The 20256-nt window shown below is 35.6% G+C and overlaps 1 protein-coding gene across 2 annotated transcripts in view; it reads right to left on the bottom strand.

The window, feature by feature from the left end:
* Window positions 1–20256, bottom strand: part of gtdc1 (glycosyltransferase-like domain containing 1) — a 53902-nt gene that overhangs the window by 33183 nt on the left and 463 nt on the right. The window contains exons 2-3 of one of the 2 annotated variants that reach the window (XM_055215796.2): window positions 9077–9289; window positions 2644–2811 (exon numbers count right to left, since the gene is read on the bottom strand). In XM_055215796.2, the coding sequence (XP_055071771.2) occupies window positions 2644–2811; window positions 9077–9255 (347 nt within the window). In that variant the 5' untranslated portion in view covers window positions 9256–9289. The remainder of the gene's footprint in view (window positions 1–2643; window positions 2812–9076; window positions 9290–20256) is intronic. The other variant, XM_055215797.2, reaches the window with a different exon arrangement.

Below are 20256 nucleotides of genomic sequence, written 5' to 3'. Positions count from 1 at the left end.
AGTCCTAAAAAGAGATTTACGTTGGAGACGATAACTCACATCATCGCTTACTTTGGGGTATGTACCTTTTGCATATTGTTAACATTAGGGCTGGGATAAACGATTATTCTTTAAACGATTAATCTAGCGATTATTTTTTCGATGCATCGATTAATCTAACGATTCATTTTATCAGTCCGATTCGACTTCGATTCTCGATTATCTCCCCATTAATTAACTAATAGCAATTTATACATGTTGATTTACATATCTGAATGTAAACATTTCAATATATGTTTATTGCCCTTAAAATTTCAAAATATAAAAAGACTATACAAGTGCAAAATAATGCATTCTTAGTCAGAGGTAGCATTCAATAAAGCGTTTGCAGCTCATACTGTGCAGTTTAGTAATTGTATAAAAATCTCAAGTTCAAATTACTTCATTTTACATGCATTTATGAGCAAAACCTCTTCAATGTGCCTTTTGATGGTTAGTGTAATTTTTATAACTTTTGTTTAATCCACATTGTTTTTGTGCTGTTCAAGTCCATTTAATGACAGATATAAACACAATTATAGACTTAAGAAACACATATATTATTAAATCTCTTTCTCTTAAGTTTGTTAAGATAGATTAGGACTTAGTTACTGCTGGACAGAGAGTGAATGAAAGTGAAGTCTTCTGGCAACAGTGACATATTTCATTGCTTTCTGTTAAATTGCTCAAATGACTGTTTAATACACACTTGGCATCAAATTCATGATTTTATGGTAAAATGACACTTTTTCGCGTAAATCCACGAGCATTTAAACCATAAACAAAGCACTTTCACTTTAATTGAGCGTGAGCAGCGCAGCAGAACCGACGCAGAAACGATTGCAGCACTGTTGCTACAGAGCCACGAGCTCGCGCTGCTCATGCGGCGGAGTACATGATTGTTAACATGGGCGCTGAAAAAACCATGCGCCGCGCGGCCGCAGGCACTGCTCACCCTTGCTGTGTGAATTTGTGAAACCAGCGTGGACTGAAGCCACTCACGTTGCTACTACTCTACGGCGCCGCCTTTTTGGGTCTGACGAATCGACGCGCATATTTTGCGTCAACGTATTTTTTGCGTCGACGTCGTCGATTATGTCGACGCGTTGTCCCAGCCCTAGTTAACATGTACTAATACACACCAAAGGAAATGTAAAATCATGAATCAGACCATAGGTGCACTTTAAAGGTACTTACAATACATTTGAAGTACCGTTATTATAAACATATTATATTATAAAGGACACATCAACTTATCAATTTTAAAATCTCTGATTCACCACTGTATTTGATGCCCAATCTCGCTGCCGAAACACACAGAAATGAGCACAAATGGACAGCTGTAATTGAGGCTTTTGGTGATTATGTTATTATTTCACCCATAATTGTAATCCCGATTAGTTTTTTGATTAATTGTTCAGCTCTAAAAGTAAGAGTTTAATAAAAATGTGTTCTTAAATTGGCCACTTTCAAATAATTGCAGGCACAAAATGTCAGGCGTTTCACAATAATGCCCCTTTATTAAATGAATTCTTGACAATTATTGTTCATAAAAACAACATATGCTTTAAAAAACAAACAAACAGTAACTAGTCAATTTAAATATCTAATAGATGCAGATTAGAATCTGCAGACACAAACACACCATGTTTTTAAATGTCGCACTAATTAACCCCAATTGCCAGAATCAATCACGACATTGCGTTCAATTAGAGAGTGAATTAGAAGAGCCGAGCTCTTTCTTTGTGTCACTGTTCTGCCACGTTAATAAAGTTGAGCAAGCAAAGGGCCTTTAAATTATTGACATGATACTCTGACAAACAACAATCACAATGTACTCCAATTAGAGCGCTTAAAACCCTTTCTTTCAAACATCAAGATTGATTATGACATTAGGGTTTAAAACATTGAGTTCTTAAGTATTAGAGCACCATTATACGATCCCATAATTACCAAGCGCATCATGCCAAGTACCGAACATGATAAACTATTCTGTCTCAGACACGCTAGCTTTCTCCAAAACCTAGTAAGCTGCCTATTAAGACATCAATTTAAGGCATTACAGGCGTACTTACAAACAAAGGCTGTTTGAAAAGTTGGCCTCTTCATTTTGCTGCTTTCTAAATAAAAAAAAAATGTGTCCAATATGTGCCTGTACTGTGTGTTGTTGTGCTTATTAGACTATCGTGTCACTAGCTTACCTACACGCTAACAGCAAACTACATTGACATGTACACTACATCAAGAGTGCATAAACAGCACAATACATCAAGACTCTCCAGCCTGATCTCACAGGAACTCGTAACTAGTTTTCTCAGGCAGAATATTTGTATAAAGTTATACATCGTGAATCATAAAAAGATGGTGTTGAAAGCAATACTGGTGTGTACTTGCTGGCTATGCAGCTTTCCAAATGAGTCACTTATGAAATCCCATAACAGTTAGTATGCTGTCATAGAAGGCAGCTGCCTATGAAGGCAGCTCTGTAGATTTTGGAACAGAGTACATTATAATGCACCCCATAACAGAAACTGTACTTTTTTGTGTATTAACATATGTAAAACATTATATGCATGTTCTTCGTTTAAAGATACTTCTGTAATGTTGATGAAACTCTGCTGTTACCATGAGAGGATCTGGTTGTAGCCGTACTGGAAGTCTCTTTCTTGGCTTTTGCGGACTGGATAGACCAGCTGGTTTTCATGGAAGTACAGAACCTTTTTCAGACGGGCGAGATCAGGACGCAGGGCTACAAGCTCAGCAAGATTGAGAACAGAGCTGGTGAATAACACTCTGCGGCAGAGAAAGAAATTCAAAAAATCTGGTTATAAAAATATTTGAAATAATATGTTGATATTATTATTCTACTATATTCTACTATATATTATATATAGACAGTACTGTGCAAAAGTCTTAGGCCACCATCACCAGCTTTGTTGTTTTAGCAAAGTTTAATGTCCATCCATATTTATTTTTCACTCTTTTTATTAAGATACAAACAGAAAATACAGGAAATATGTACACAAAATAAAAAACAAAACAATTTTCAGATGTGTGCAGATGCTGACGCTGATGTTCACCTCCCCACCACCAGGTTGGCCCAATCCATACATCGGGGGTAGGCTCCGCCCCTGCCTTCATCTCAGGCAGGAACTGCGGAAAGCTACAACCCTTCGGCTGAGTTATGGACGGGGTTCTACGCCAAAGAACTATATCATAGCTACATCCTTTTGCTTACAAATTGTTAAATAAATGCTATCAAATGTTACATTACCTCCTGAGTCTTTCTGGTAGAACCTGCAGTTTCCTGCTATTGCTCAAGTGGAAAGGGAGCTTACCCTAAATACTTGAAACTTTAGCTTATACTTTTATACTGTTTTTAATACTACATAAACATTTCCTGTATTTTCTGGTTGTATTCTAATAAAGAGACTGAGAAATAATTATATATGATCACTATAACATTGCAAAAACAACAAATCTATTGGTAGCATGGTGGCCTAAGACTTTTGCACAGTATTTACTGTCTGTTTTCTGCACAGCTGCATTGTAACAAAGTAAAATTTTGAAAAACTGTAAACTAAACAAAAAAAAAGTTTATTAAGCTATGCTAAAATTTGTCTATGATTTATTAAATTGGCTAAACTGCTTTGTACATATAAAAATATTTTAACAAATTTGATCAAATACTTGATAAACAGAAAGCATTTGTGTCAGTGTGTACAAACACCATATTGTGTTAATATTAATATATGTGGTATATTATTTTTACATATTTTTTACATTTTGGACTGTGAAATGCCTATTTTAAAGGAATAGTCTACTCATTTTCAATATTAAAATATGTTATTACCTTAACTAAGAATTGTTGATACATCCCTCTATCATCTGTGTGCGTGCACGTAAGCGCTGGGGCGCACTGCGACGCTTCAATAGCATTTAGGTTAGCCCCATTCATTCAATGGTACTATTTAGAGAGAAAGTTAGAAGTGACCAAACACATCAACGTTTTTCCTATTTAAGACGAGTAGTTATACGAGCAAGTTTGGTGATACAAAATAAAACGTAGCGCTTTTCTAAGCGGATTTAAAAGAGGAACTATATTTTATGGCGTAAAAGCACTTTTGGGAGTACTTCGACTCGCCTGAAAAGTCCGCTCCCCTTTTCACTCTCATAATGGGAGAGGGAGGGTGTTACTGCGCCGAGTCGAAGTACTCCCAAAAGTGCTATTACGCCATACAATATAGTTCCTCTTTTAAATCCGCTTAGAAAAGCGCTACGTTTTATTTTGTACCACCAAACTTGCTCGTATAACTACTCGTCTTAAATAGGAAAAAACGTTGATGTGTTTGGTCACTTCTAACTTTATCTCTAAATGGTACAATTGAATGAATGGGGCTAAGCTAAATGCTATCGAAGCGTCGCAGCGCGCTCCAGCGCTTACGTGCATGCACACAGATGATAGAGGGATGTATCAACAATTCGGTAACACTTTATTTTACGGGGTCTTTGTTACACATGTTACATGTAATTATTAATAACAGTTAATTATGCATAATTACATGCAACTAACCCTAAACCAAACCCTAATCCTAACCCCAACCCTATAGTAAGTACATGTTGTTAATGATTATTACTTAGTACTTAAATGTATAATTACACTGTAACAGTGATGCCGTAAAATAAAGTGTGACCAACAATTCTTAGTTAAGGTAATAACATATTTTAATATTGAAAATGAGTAGACTATTCCTTTAAGTCTTATTCATAAAATTATATATTTTCATATCTTAGTCATATTTAGTTTAGGAGCATATAAAAAATTGTGGGTAAACTGATGTATAAATAGGAAGAGTGTTTAAATTGATATTGTTTTTTAACAGCTTTAAGTCTTTCAAGTTTCTACATTTTAAACACTGAGTCAATAAACAAGAATTTAAATCTTACAGTACATTAATCTAAAAAAAATAGTAATATGTTGAAATATAGTCATATTTTGGCATTTTAAATGTTTAACACGATGCAAAAACTGATTTGTAAAAATAATAAAAAACACACATGGACACAGAAATCCATGTGTCTCACTCCTCGCAGAGTGAAATATTACTGAGTTTAATGAACGCTCCTTTAAGATTAGTTATATACCCAAGTAGGGGACCATCGAAGATTTCACTCTTGTATGTGCTAAGAGCCATGGGACGATGGCTTTGAAGTTCAGTTCTGGTCTCCCTAAATGAACCCAGCCTCCTCTCCGAAGCCCGACTGCCTGTCATTCTAACCCTGCAGCCGGTTCGCCAGCTTCTTTGATGTGGGGAGCCCGCGGCTTCACGACCGTGACTCCACCACTGTCGAAAAGTCCCTTTTATGCTAATCTACAACCAGCTCCCCCTAACCAATTCTTAATCTTAACTATACGAAAAACCAATCACACCCCCATTCAAATCAGGGTGAATGGGTGGCTTCTACCGTCCCATGCCCCTGTGTTAGGATTAGTCAGTTCCGCATCTCCATCAGGGACCGTGCGCGCCAAACGTCACCTCCTGATCCTTAACCGAGTGCAACTCTGAAGTCAAACCATATGATGGAGGTTTCTATTTTTAGCTTTGCTTTCCTGTCTCTGGTAGAAATTATCAAGTGGAGTGCATCCAATACTAATAAAACAGGAGGGCTTATGTTGGTTCCCTTTGAACCGGAGGTGAGGCCAGAGATCATGCATCTTTTTAGGTCAGCCGGGTTAATGTGGTGGGCGAGGAGGGAGATTTGAATCTGTGTGCGTAACAGCAGATCGTATACACTTTATTAAGCGATTTTCAGTCTTACCAAAACTTTTTTTTTAAATGGTGCAAGAACTTTTAATAACTCCACCACTGGCTGTCTTCAAAAACTAGCACACAATATATAGCCTAGATTAGGTGTGTATGCATCCCTCACAACAGTTTGCTTCTGGCAAGCCATTGCAGGATTCCATTCCGTCGTGACATGACCGTAACTGTCGCCCACTGACTTTTTCCAGTACAAAACCGTAACCAAACCAGACATTACGGGTCTGTGAGCAACCTGTAAGATAAGATGCAACAGTGGGTGGGCAAGCATTTCTCTGCTTAGTCAGGTTTCTAACTGCATAGGAGTTTCCTGATCAAAGGTATCGGACTGGAAAAGCAAGCGTTGCACTTGGCACACTGTCTGTAGCCCTAGTACCTTTTAATTTTTTTCCAGGCCTGAATGGAGATTACACGGAATCAATAAAAATAGATTTCGTTGATCTGATCAAACACTTGCAAAATTGCATCACAATCACAATAATAATAATCTTGAATATTGCAATTATACATCCGGTCATTTAAAGCACAATTTACGCATCATTAAGTGATAGGAAGGAGTTGTGAAAAGGAGAAACACACTACAAACTACAGCGATCATTAATCCTGTAATGCAAAAGCTCAAACATTAGGTAGTGATATCTAAATACTGATTTTAGTAAACGGTCATTGTGATTCAGCAATGGCAAACCCATATACACAACTGGATTCTGGATACAAGTCCAAAAAACACAACCCAGGGCTACACATATTTTGAAACAACAAGTCGCTTCAAATACAAGGACATGGCAACGCTGATCAGATTTTAAGGCTATTGACACGTAAGCAACAGTTATGACAGTGCACATTTGAAGGCTTCAGGAATGAAGTGCTTGTTTTGTCTTTTGCTTTACTTCGAGTGCAGAGAGATGAGATTGCAGCTGAAGGAATGTTCAGGGCTTCCCCCACCCACCTGCGGTTTCTCTGTCCCTAAAAGGAAGCAAGAAAGTCCCCATCGGATCCTATTCTCTAAACGGGTTTGTGTCTTTTTGTTGCATTTATAGAAACTCGATTCGAACTGACTCTTCATAGAGGTTTTGTACGTGATATAGATAATTTAGTGTATAAACTGTCTGTCATGAATTGCCCTTTCAAATTTGAATATAATCATATGCAGAAGATAATCTAGGCTGATAAAATGAACGGATGGTGTTTATCTTGCATCAGCTGCCTAACCAGTGCACTTTCAAAACTAGTCAAACGTTTTTTGACTAATTGTCTAAAAATGTCAACTTTTGTTTAGATACAAACCTTATGTGATGTTATAAAAGGCAGAAATTGCTGTTTGTTTTCATTATATTGCATTCACATTACATTGGTGCATTTACATCAAATGAGTAAATATTCACACTCTTTGTTCAATAAATGTAAAGTAGAATTGAAACATGACTTATTTATTTTATTAATTACATGATTAATATTATTCATTATATTACATTTCAGTAATATTATAATATTGTTTTAATTAATACTAATAATAATAATAAAAATAATAATAATAATAATACGTGTTGGGGAAAGTTACTTTTAAAAGTAATGCATTACAATATTAAGTCATTCCCAAAAAAGTAACTAATTGTGTTACCTAGTTACTTTTCATGGAAAGTAATGCTTACATTACTTTTTAGTTACTTTTGCGCTACTTTTTCTTGGCTGAGGCGTGATCTCTTTCAGGCCTTGCAGGTGTTTTTATGACTGAAAAGTTCTACATTCAGAAATTGCATATTTCATCACAAAATGTTGAGCTCTGGCCTGCCATCTCAGTTTCTGACTCAAACTGTTCCCACACAGGCGTGTAAGCATAGAGTGCATAATGTGACTACGTTTCGTTTAATTCAGTACATCATTTTTTTAAATCAAATTAATTAAACAAAAAAAGTAACTTGCATTATTTTTTTGAAAAAGTAACTCAAATATTAATGAGTACATTTAAAAAGTAATGTGTTACTTTACTCTACCTTACTTTAAAAAGTAATATTATTACAGAATGCACGTTACTTGTAATGTGTTACCCCAACACTGATAATAATAATAATAATAATAATAATAATTTTATTGTTAATTTACCATACAACTATTATATTATTTTAAACATAAAAGAAATTGGAACTAAAAACTAGCTTTTACATGTTTGAGAGACAAAACAAAACAAATATACAAACATACAAATTTAAATACATGTTTAAAAACTATGTACATAAGATGTATATAACAACATTGGTAACACTTCACAATAAGATTGTATTAGTAAACATTAGTAAATGCATTAACTAACATGAACACACAAATAATATAGTTCTTCAGCATTTATTAGTTTTTTTTTATGTTAGCTAATGTCAATAAAGTTATTCATGTTAGTTAAGTTAGTTAATGGTGCATTAACTAATGTCAACATTTTAAACATATTTTAATAATAGTACCTGTGTAAAACCATATTGTGCTATATAGAACCATATCTGGTGCTACATAGAACCATATCTGGTGCTATATCACCCCCAGATGGTTTATCATAGGTGCTTTATAGGGGCTATATAGCACAAAAATTGTTCCATATGATTATGAGCTTTCAGTGCTATTTAGCACTATTTTTTAGAGTGTATCATTAAATGCTAAAATGAACATGAACCAAAACTAATAAATGCTGTAGCTATTGTTCATTGACAGTTTATGTTAGTTAATGCATTTACTAATTGTTAACAAATACAACCTTTTTTTTAAAGTAATACCACAATATTTTATTTATTTATTTATTATATTCATGAATAGATAAAACTTCATTTATATATTTATTTTCGGTAACACTTTAGTATGGGGAACACTTATTAATTATTAATTATGACTTTTGCCTCAGTAAACTTCCAATTTACTGCTAACTAATAGCTAATAAGGTAGTTGTTGTAGACGTTAGGTTTAGGTATTGGATTGGGTTAAGGGATGTAAAATATGTTCATGCAGAACAAGGCATTAATATGTCCTTTATAAGCACTAATAAAGAGCTAATATGTAAGCTAATAAGACACTAGTTAAAAGTGAGAATTGATCCCTATACTAAAGTGTTACCTTATTTTCTTATTTATTAAGTAATAAATGTTTTAAATAAAATAAAAGTTATTATATATAAAATAAACTTTTATTAATATAACCAAATGCATGGATACAGGTGTTCTGATAACCAAATGCAAGGATACAGGTGTTCTGACCTGTAGGAGGAACTGGCTGGAACTGTCTGCATAAAGTACAGGGCTGATGTTCTGGCCCTCCAGTGCCATTTCTTTGCAGGCAAAGTGAAGCTTACACAGTCTTCAACACCTTCCTGAAGAAGATCAAGCAGCTGTTTGTGAGAGCCGCCATTAAAGGCCTCCAGCAACAACACACTCATGGACGGGCCAAACAGACAGAAGCAAAGCTGATATCTGCAACGAGAGAGGCAGAAATGTGAAAACTGTTCAAAAGAACGAAAACGTTCAAGCATAAAATGAAATTTGAAAATTACCTTTTTAATGACTCACATAAATGAAGACCATAAACAATATTCATAATGGAAATAGCATTTTAATAACTTATGAACAATGATTACATATTGGAAGGGGTGTTAATAAAAATTCACCCACGTACAGTACTTTCCAAGTCACCTAGAATGTCATCATAAACGTGTCACAGCGGAGGGTCAAGTCATAACTGAAGTGCAAAATGAGTTATGCAGCAAAAAACTAAATACTTCAGAAAACTGGCAGGAAATTTATCTTAATGTTATTTTGGCAAATAAATCAAACACGCAATACGTAAGGCTAACACTCACAGGCAATAGCCGTTTACTTGGGCTTCCGTATTAACAAATTTTTACTTTTTTAGCCGTCGATTCAACATAACCATACAAACAAACTATTCTCTACCGATAGATGAGAACACTGCCGAGCACACATGTGAAAATGAACCAAAACATCGCAAAAGGGAAAGGGAAATGTGAGAAGCAATGTAGGTTTAAGCATCTAACCTGAAAGGCTGGGGTTTTCCAAACGCTCGGATACACCGAGTGGGATTTTTTTCTCGCACAGTGATTTACCTTTACCCTTTAACTCAGAGCCTGAATGTTACACAGGTAAGGCGTGAAAGCATTCAACCTCAACATGGAGAGGAAAGTGAGGGGTTAACGTAGATGTGTTCCGCCCAACACGGTTCAAGTGAAAGGGAAACCCCGTGCTGCCTGATCTCACAACCAAAAACAGCACCATCATGACAACATCATGTCATGAATCCTGAGTCATCGTTCAAGCGCATTCAAAAAGCATCTGTGCATGAAGCGTAACTCAAGCAATGGGCCACCAAAAAAAAAACGTATAACAGGGAAATTAAAAGGAAAGTTCTCCCAATAATGAAAATGATGCTATTATTTATTACTCCCCTCATGTTTGAAGAATGTTCAGGTTCGTGAGAGTGACCAAATATCAAATTTAGCTTGACAGTAGTAGCAGCTTGGACTTTTTTTCTAATAATTTGGCATTCTGCACAATAGAGTACATATTTTGCAGATGCTGTTATCCAAAGCAACTTACAATGCATGACAAGTTATACAATTTATCAGTATGAGTGTTACCATGGGCTTAAACCCACGACCTAACTAAATGCTACCAACTAAGCTACAGGTGTATGCAGGTGTACAGTGTAAGCCGTTTAGGTTTTAAAAAACACAAGACACATACCTATCACATATCTGTAAAGACAGTATAAAAATATTTTATATGCAACATAGACAGTCAGAAAAAAATATATATATATATGTATAGAGACAGAGCGCAGTTATGCAAATTTGAAAACCACGCCCACCGGGGGGGAAAGCAATCCAACCATCTCCATTGACTTTGTATAGCGAGAGGCCGCCTCCTTGTCATTTCTGGCTTGTAGCAGGGGGCTGAATAATGCCTAAAAGCTGTTGTGTGACAATATGTACAGCTAACAAGCCAAAGAACCCAGAAATACGTTTTTATAAGCTGTCGAGCCGTAAAACCCAGCCTTTAAGGAGAATAAAGTGGATCGCAGACTACGTTTCCCACAAGTGATCGCAGTTCTACTAATATGAGTACTATGAAAAGTTGCCTGTATCCATTTTTATGTCTTTAAACGCTCGTTTTTTGTTGTCGACAGCTTATAAAAACTTATTTACAGATTAAACATAAAAACAGAATAATACCTAAAAGCTGGTGTGTGACAAGGTGTACATCTAACAAGCCAAAAAAACATAAATACGTTTTTAAAAGCTGTCGACTTCAAAAAATGTTAAAGACACAAAAATGGAAACAGGCAACTTTTCATAGTACTACTATTAGTAAAACTACGTCCACTAGGGGGAAACGTAGTCGGCGATCCACTTTATTCTCCTTAAAGGCTGGGTTTTACGGCTCGACAGCTTATAAAAACGTATTTCTGGGTTCTTTGGCTTGTTAGCTGTACATATTGTCACCCAGCAGCTTTTATGCATTATTCAGTTTTTTGTTATAAGCCAGAAATGACAAGGAGGCGGCCTTTCGCAATACAAAGTCAATGGAGACAGTTGGATTGCTTTCCCACCGGTGGGCGTGGTTTTCAGGTTATGACGCGCTGCGCTCTGTCTCCTGGGGCGGTATCCATTCAAAAATACAGCTTTGGACCTAAATACGTCATATTAGTACCTGAGGTACATTGGTACCAATTATTTACAATGGCACATATTAAGACCATTTAAAGGGATGTGCCCTAGTGACAGCTGGGATACATATTGTGACCTTTTTTTTTGACAGTGTTTGTGTATGATATTAATATATAAAAAATAAAAGTATTAAAACACAGAATATTTTGAATACAAAAACGCAGATTCATTTTAAATGAATCAAGGTCAGTGTACCAGCCCCTATACATTTATCCATAAATGTAAACTGAACATATTCCATCCTCCCCTTTCACAGAAAAACATACTTGGTCCCCGAGGAGACAGGCTGTTATCTAATCTGCATTATTCCAGATGAAATGCAGGATTTCCTTTGGCTCTCTGAATACTGGGGAAGAGGCTGCTTTTGAGAGACACAGCCTCAGAGTATGAAAAAAGGGATGCATCTGATCCATCCGCAGGGGCAGAGCATAAAGACGTCATATTCAGAGCCAGTACCAATCCTGACGATTAAACCCATCAGTGAAAGTGACTCTACCAATGGCACCAATAAGTGCCAGTACAGGGGGGCGTATAGCATGGCACTGCCCAGTGACAAGCACCCAGAAACATGGCGCATTGGAGCGTGTGAGCCAACTCGCGACACCTCATTTTAACAGCCTCTAGCCATCCGTGGATGTCTTGAGTGTGTATGTGTGTGTGCGTCATCACCCGCAATGGACTCAGACAGGGCAGGAGGACGCCTTAAAGTGATGTGGTCTTTCTGGAGGGCTAATTCAGCCAGAATGAAATATTGGATTATATACTCCCACACAGCAGACCAAAGCCACGGCTCATCACTTAAAATTAGACTCGAGTGATACAAGGAAACAACATGAGGATGAGACTCAACCAGGGCTTTTTCCAAGAGAAAACACCAAGAAAATAAAGTGGGGCATTGAAAGAATGCTTGTTCAGTGAGGAACAAAATAAAAAAAGGTATATGTAGTGATCATTATGAAGTAATAATACAGTTGGTCAAAGATTGGTCAGAATATCTACCCCAGCAGGGGGAGAACCCTTCAAAAAGGTCCTAATACGTACTGTTAGGTATTTGGAACCAGTATGTACCTTTGACGTATTAATACTGTATGTGTTTTTGAGGTATTAATAAGCCTTCTTCAGTAACAAATTTGCCAGATTTATATAACTTTATTTCTTCAGCTGAACACAAGCAAATAATTTTATATTCAAATCCCACTATGTTATCTTTATATCTGGGGGTCAACAAGCTCCAACAAGCACATACATCCACCATTAAAGTAATCCGAATGACTCCAGTTGGGAAATAATGACTTCTGAAGCAAAATAATATTTTTGGCAGAACATTTTTTTATTTTTTTGAGATACACTCTTAAAAATTAAAGGATTACTCCACTTTCTTTAAAAAAATCCTGATAATTTACTCACCCCCATGTCTTCCAAAAATTTTTTTGAGGAAAACATTCCAGGATTTTTCTCAATTTAATAGACTTTATTGGACCCCAACAATTTACAGTTTAAATGCAGTTTAAAGATAAATAAGCACTTTTAAACCACAACTTCTTATCTTGCACCAGCCGTGTGATGCTCCAGCTCGACCTCACGTAATTGGGTAAGCATGTCGAAAGGTCATGCATTACATAAGTGAAATGCACATTTGTGGACCGTTTTAAAGAATAAACTGACACAAAGACATTAATTATCATTCCACATACAACAACATCAGAACGGTCCTCTTTCTCCATACTTGTAAACACTGGTGTTAGTTTCGCATACATCATCTGTGACCTTTTTGCATGATGAGGCATTGCGTGAGGTCGAGTTGGTGCGTCGCACGGCTGGTGCAGGGGGAGAATTGTGATTTAAAAGTAGGGCTGCACGATTAATCGAAAAAGAATCACGATCTCGATTCATACATAAATGCAATCTTCATTTTAAATGACGGCAATTCACTTGCATATACAGTATTTCCCTGTATTCAGATGCTGTGTTCACGTGTTCAGTATTTGGGTGATTCTCACGAAACCATTGAAACACCACGGCACTAATGATTTTAGCTTTAAAATGTGTAATATAGTAACATTAAAAAGCATCAGAATTAACACAATACTGTGTTCTACCTTGCACAATGTGTGATTTCAACATAAGAATTTATAATTGTAAATTTTATCTCATTTTCTGCTGAAATTCTCATTACCGCAATGTGTCCAGCTGTGTTTGAACATGCGTTATGTTGTAATTTAATCAAATTAACACAAAAATATTAAGAAAAAAAATAAATGGATGTTTTATGCTTACACGACATTTTGATTATCATTACCGCAACAGATACTTATTAAATGTTAATTTAATTAATAGAAGCATAATACTTTGATTTTAAATGCATGTGCAGAATCTCCAAATTATGTTCTTTCAGGTTTGTCATGTCATTTTGAAAATATGTCAGTGTTGATGTTTTCTGACTGTTGCGGTAATGAGATTTTTTAGCACTAATTTTTTTAATTATTTTACAAAAAGTGTTAAATGATAAGAAAACGTTTTTAAATTAATGTTCCCATTTACTCCAGACTTTGTTTTTCAATGTCTGGTGGGAAAAAAAGTAAATTTAAGCAATTTTTACATTTTCATGCTTGACATTTTTAAAACCAAGTTTTCGTGAGAATCACCCATTTACATTACAATCCAAGATGCTATAATATCAGTCAAACTTGCTAACACACACTTATACAGGGAAAAACCAAACCCTATTCCTGCACCACTCAGACCCGATCGGGTCTCTCCTCTCTCATCTCATGTGCGGCGTTCTGCTGTCAATCGCGTGACGTATAACAAGGCGGAACACCTAAACACAGTCGTTTACTTGGTGGATTTGGAGCGGCAATTTTCACAAAAAGAGAGGATAAACGAGCGTCATTGTGGAATATCCTGGTGGCGACGGAGAAAGTGATGATGCAACAACTTTGGTTCCGAAAGAAGGCCAGGAAATGATTTACCTCCGGACGTTTCTAAATCGGAAGGCTGCAGCATCCGGAGGTCGCATATGCAGGCTGCATACGTCATCAAGCCTGGTTCATTCAAGTTAACGGAGCATTACATTCGCAAGTCATAAACATACTACAACAATTTATATTTAACTAAAAATAGTAGTCAACTTTATAACGTTAATTGTTAATATTCTGAAATTATGATGTGCAGCTTAGAAATGCGACCTCCAGAGGCTGCAGCCTTCAGATTGAGAAACGGACTCTGTGTCACCGCCACAAGTTCCTCATTAGAAAGGGTTTTAAGCACGGGGGGAACATTGTAACATGTCTGCGTTTCTCTCTGATGCCCCAAAATGTTGATCGTTTAGTCTTTTAAAGGTTTAGTGTTTTTAAAGTTTTAAGGTTGGGCAGATCGATAGTACAAAAAGCACAGGTGCTATTTAACAGCTAATATATTTTATATAACTCTAAATTTTAAGGGGTCTTAAATAAAGAAAAGAGACTTTTAAAAAAGAGACGTTATTATAACTGAAAGTCCGGTAGCACTTTTTTTTTTAAGTTAAGTGCATAATAAATGTTTTTGTAAAAAAAGAGAATCGGGTGAGAGAATCGGGTGAGAGAATCGGGATCTCAATTCCCATGGAGAAAAATCTTGATTCACATTTTAGCATGAATCGTACAGCCCTATTTAAAAGTGCATCATTTTAAATTTTCCTTGCCGAAAATCGTTTTGCTTGATATCGTTTAGAGCCCTTTGAAGCTAATTTGAAACGGCAATTTTAAACTGCATTAAAACTGTAAACTGTTGGGGTCCAATAAAGTTTATTAAATAGAGAAACAAACCCTGGAACGTTTTTCTTAAAAAACTTAATTTCTTCTCGACTAAATAAAGAAGACATCAACAATTTGAATGACATGGAGGTAAGTAAGTTATCAAAATTATTATTATTTATTTTTTAGAAAACTGAGTAATGCTTTAAGGTGCTTCACAATGTCATAAAAGAACCAATTTTGGTTAAATTATTCCATAAAGAACCATTAGCATCTGAAGAAGCTTTCTGCTTTACAAAAGATTCTTTGTATTGAAAAAAAGGTTTTAACGTTAATAACGTCAAATCTCAATGGTTCTTGCATGTATCGTGATGAAACGTGCAGTTGCCCAGAGGCGGCTGGTAACTTCTCTTCCATGAGGCGCGAAATCAAAATACGTGTTCGGAGTTTCATGTGTGTTGCTCGTCATGTCAAAATATGCGTTTGTTGCACCATGCGAACCACGTGCTTCATGCGTCACGTCAAAATACATGCCTGCTGCACACGCGTCGAAAGGGTTTATGATAAAAGAGACACGTTCACAAACACAAGAAACTAACTTAACACTAAACTCTGATTACACATCAGATTAAGCCAGTATCTGGCAAATGTGGGCGTCTCTTTTATCACTTTTATATTTGAAAAGACGCGTGATGCACGTAAGTTTACATGACGCACCGAACACATATTTTGACATGACGTGCCACACACATGACAGGCTAAATATAGGTTGTGATAAGCTTCGCATCATGCGCCCTCGAAAAAGAAGTTGAATGCATATTGCAACTAGTTATGAGAAGATAACCAAATACTAATGGCATTTTAAAATAAAATGATTTGCTTGTGTTCAGCTGAATAAAGGAAGTCACGTACATATGGGCGAGTTTTATTTTTTGGAAGATCTCTTTCTTCAAAATATTGTTTTCTTGGGACATGATATTCCATGATATTAACATTAAAATTATTATTTAAAAAAATGAAGAATAATACATTTGGGCACAGACCTAAAATAATTAAAACCATTTTTAAAAATGGAGGGATGTAATTAGAGATTTTTGGCGAATTTTATTTATTCTTTACACTGGCATAATTTTCATCACATATTACATGACAAGACAGAAAACTCATGCTCAACAAGCCCCAATATTTACTGAATGATTAATAAAAACATACAGTTGAGACTTTAACACCCCCGATGAAAACAAATCTACGCCAACTTGCATACGTTTTACCACTCACATGAAATCAAAACTCAATTTAGAATAGTTAACCTGAAAAACAGCCTATGCTTTAACTTTCTCTCTGAGTCATGATGACAGATGAGTGCTACAAGAGTTTTGTGATGAATGGTCAAATCAAGAGCTGCAACAGACATTTCCAAAAGCTTGTTCGCATTAAATTGTGAAACCCACAGAGAGGAAAACAAATTATTTGGTATATTGTCTGGGTTATCATAAATAAGTGGGCCAGCCCCACTGAGCCACGTAAAGTTCAGACAGTGGGCTTCATGGGACATCTACATTGAATATACCAAACCATATAGTTCATGTTTATTTTCTGTTTTGCTCAATTGTATAAACAAGTTATCTTATTGCAAAAATATAAAAATCCCCTTAAAGGAATAGTTCACTTTAAAATGAAAATTTTGTCATCATTTAATCATACTCATGTTGTTCTAAACCTGTATGAATTTCTTTTTTCTGATGAACACAAAAGAAGATATTTTGAGAAATGATCTTAAACACACAGCAGTAAGTAACCAAAGACTTCCATAGTAGGAAAAAAATATTTTGGAAGTATTGTGATAAATGATGAAGAAAATATTTTGAAGAACACAGTTGACGGTACCAATTAAATGCCATCATATTTTTTATTCCCACTATGGAAGTCTATGGTCACTTACTGCTGTGTGTTTACCATCATTTCTCAAAATATCTTCTTTTGTGTTCATCAGAAAAAAGAAACCCAAACAGGTCCAGAACACCATGAGAACGAGTAAATGACGACAAAATCCTCACCCCAAAGCGAACCATCCCTTTAAAACCAAGAGTTGGGGTCAGATGAGTAAATACCACTGAGATACTCCTGACTAATATCTTAAATCTTTGACGTTACACATCCGAAGGTTGTTCAAAATCATACAGAATGAGTAAAATAGAAAAGCTAATTAACAAAAATGCTCAACCATCCAACCTTCCTTTCATTTTCATTGAATTGTCATTTGACATGGGTAATACATTTTCCTCAGCTCAAGCTGCATGAAATAAATGCGTCAAAAAATCTTTTCTATGATGATATTGTTTAACAAACTGGTTTAATGAATGTTGCCTCCACACATTCTTCAACCTCCAGACAGCTTCTGCCAAGCTGAGTGGCATCCCAATCAACTAAAACACTATTAAGCCTTGTGAAATGATAGTCATTTGTTCCTGAAACCTTTTAATTCCAAATGCTCAGATAGACGCTGACACTATCAGAAGGTTCAGCACACGCACCGAGGGCACAAAGTGTTATTCATAAACGCCTTTGATCTCACATTAGAAAAGCGAGAGGAAGTTCACATTTTCCACGAATTAAATTTTCAGCCTATACAAGTGTCTGTTCTGTCTTTTAATAGAGTGAGCTGTGTCCTCATTCACCTCAGCAGAGGCTTTGTGTTAACAGTAATCATTAAAGGAAAAGAAGCTGCGCTGTAATTACATGCTAGCGCTTACATGCTAATCACTGCACACTCGGCCGAGGGAGATGAAGCGAGCGAGCGACAGGCACGCTAATCGTGTGCCATGAATTGAAGAGTTTAACCTGATTCTTTATCATTTATGGATGACAATTAGGTGACAGACTACAACAATCTGAATTAAACAAAAGCTCGGTCGACTATATTTAAAACGCTTGGTTCCTTTACAAATCATTTGGATCTTTAAAAGAAAAAAAAAATGGTCTAGCACAACCACAATTTGAAAAGGTCTTATTTAAAGTGTCTTATGGAGGAAATTGTGTCTATACAGACTGATCAGATAAGAAATACGATTGACTTTGAAAGATATACAGTATGCTGCATGCACTGCATTTATTTTTGGTAACATTTAAGAACGAACCTACAAGAAATATATCATTATCAATATATCATTCATTATTTATAAGACTTTTTTATTACTTAAATCACTGCACTCCTAATCTAAACAATTTACTGGAATGAATATGCAAATGTAATGTTCCAAGTTACCGTGAAGCAATTTCATTTTACCAAAAGTACCCACATTTCTAATTATGTTTCTATGTGTGTGTGTATTTCCACTTTCGGCTAAAAGTGTAAGCACGGCTTGTCCTTCATTTATGGTTTATAATAACACTACAGTGTTCCAATACAGTGCAATCAAATTTCACTTAGTCGTCAAAATAAGCAATGCAGACCTACAAAATATATGGCAAAAAAATAAAAACATATATTGTAGTCTACATAATATCAATTAATATGCTAAAATCATCAGGAACATTAGATGTGAACATCACAATCCTAATAGAACCCAAAAATGAGTGAGAGCAATAACCTTTGTGAGCAACATCGTCCACGTCACTTTGCTCCTCAATACAAGAGTTATCAAACACCATGATGCATATTTAAGCCATGCGACTTTGACATTTTAAGGTTGCATTCTCCACTTCCTCTCTTAGACTCATTTCAAGCAAAACACAGCTGCTCCACATGAAAGCATTTGTATTAACAGCTGCGGCAACTACTCTGCATCATATTGTAGTTTTTAGAGTAATGATTGATGATATGCAGCACAATTCTGGTGGTTTAAAAAAAACTTTGTGGCAATATCTGTGACAATTATTTTGTGATGATAACATTCTGTTTGATACAGTATCTCACTTACCAGCAGCTATAGCCATAGATCAGCAGATGTTAATCAATATCCTTATAAGGATTATTAAAAAAAATCACTTGCATGCTCCTAATGGCTCAGACTATTGATACAGTAGCACTATAAAATGTTTATATTTTAAGGTATTTTTTTCTATAATGCAAAAAGCTCAAACTAAATGAGGTAACTTTCATGAGGATGTTTCTGGAGTACAATCAACATGAACAATACTTTTGTATTTACTATAATAACTGTAGTATATAATAGTAATTACTACACTTTGTGATCTATAGGAGTGGTTCTCAAACTGGGGTCCGGGGCACCCAAGGGGGGGCCGCGAGATGGTGCCAGGGGGGCCCCAGTTTTATGACATTTTATAAAATACATCCATTTATCATGAATTCTGTGTAATTAAACCTAAAAAATAAGACTACTAACCAACAGCACTACTTTGTATAACTTAATATGTTTTGTTTAATTAAAATGTTAAATTTTAGAATAGTTTTTTTATAAAAAAATTTTTGGGGGGCCGCGAAGGAATGCACCATACACAAGGGGGCCATACGCGGAAAAAGTTTGAGAACCACTGATCTATAGTAATAACTATAGTGAATTGATAAGATGCAGTATAGTGTACTTTAATATTTACTATGGTAAGGTTTAAAACCAGTATAGAATCTAGGAATTTTACTGCACTGTACTACAGTATTTACTATAATTTACCAATTCACTACTTCATGTGGGAACATTAAGAGTAAAGTGTGAAAAAAATATTTTAAAGATAGTTTCATGTGTTTAGTTTAGCAAACTTACAGTGTCCTCCCAAAAATATATATGACATAGATATTTTGACACTTAAGCTACATTGAAAAATGTATGAATTTCATTGCAAAGATGCAAAAATTATAACAACTGTCATCTGCCAACTGCCATTTACTTTGAACTTACTTCATTCAGGCATTTTTGTTTACTTTAAACAACTGGTGCAAGTGACTTTTTTAGTGGATTTATAAAGTCAGTTTAAACAGATGTAACGTAACAGTAACCACGACATA

Source organism: Misgurnus anguillicaudatus, chromosome 17 (assembly GCF_027580225.2).
Source record: "Misgurnus anguillicaudatus chromosome 17, ASM2758022v2, whole genome shotgun sequence".
Taxonomy (NCBI): domain Eukaryota; kingdom Metazoa; phylum Chordata; class Actinopteri; order Cypriniformes; family Cobitidae; genus Misgurnus; species Misgurnus anguillicaudatus.
This window is presented reverse-complemented; position numbering and strand designations above follow the sequence as displayed.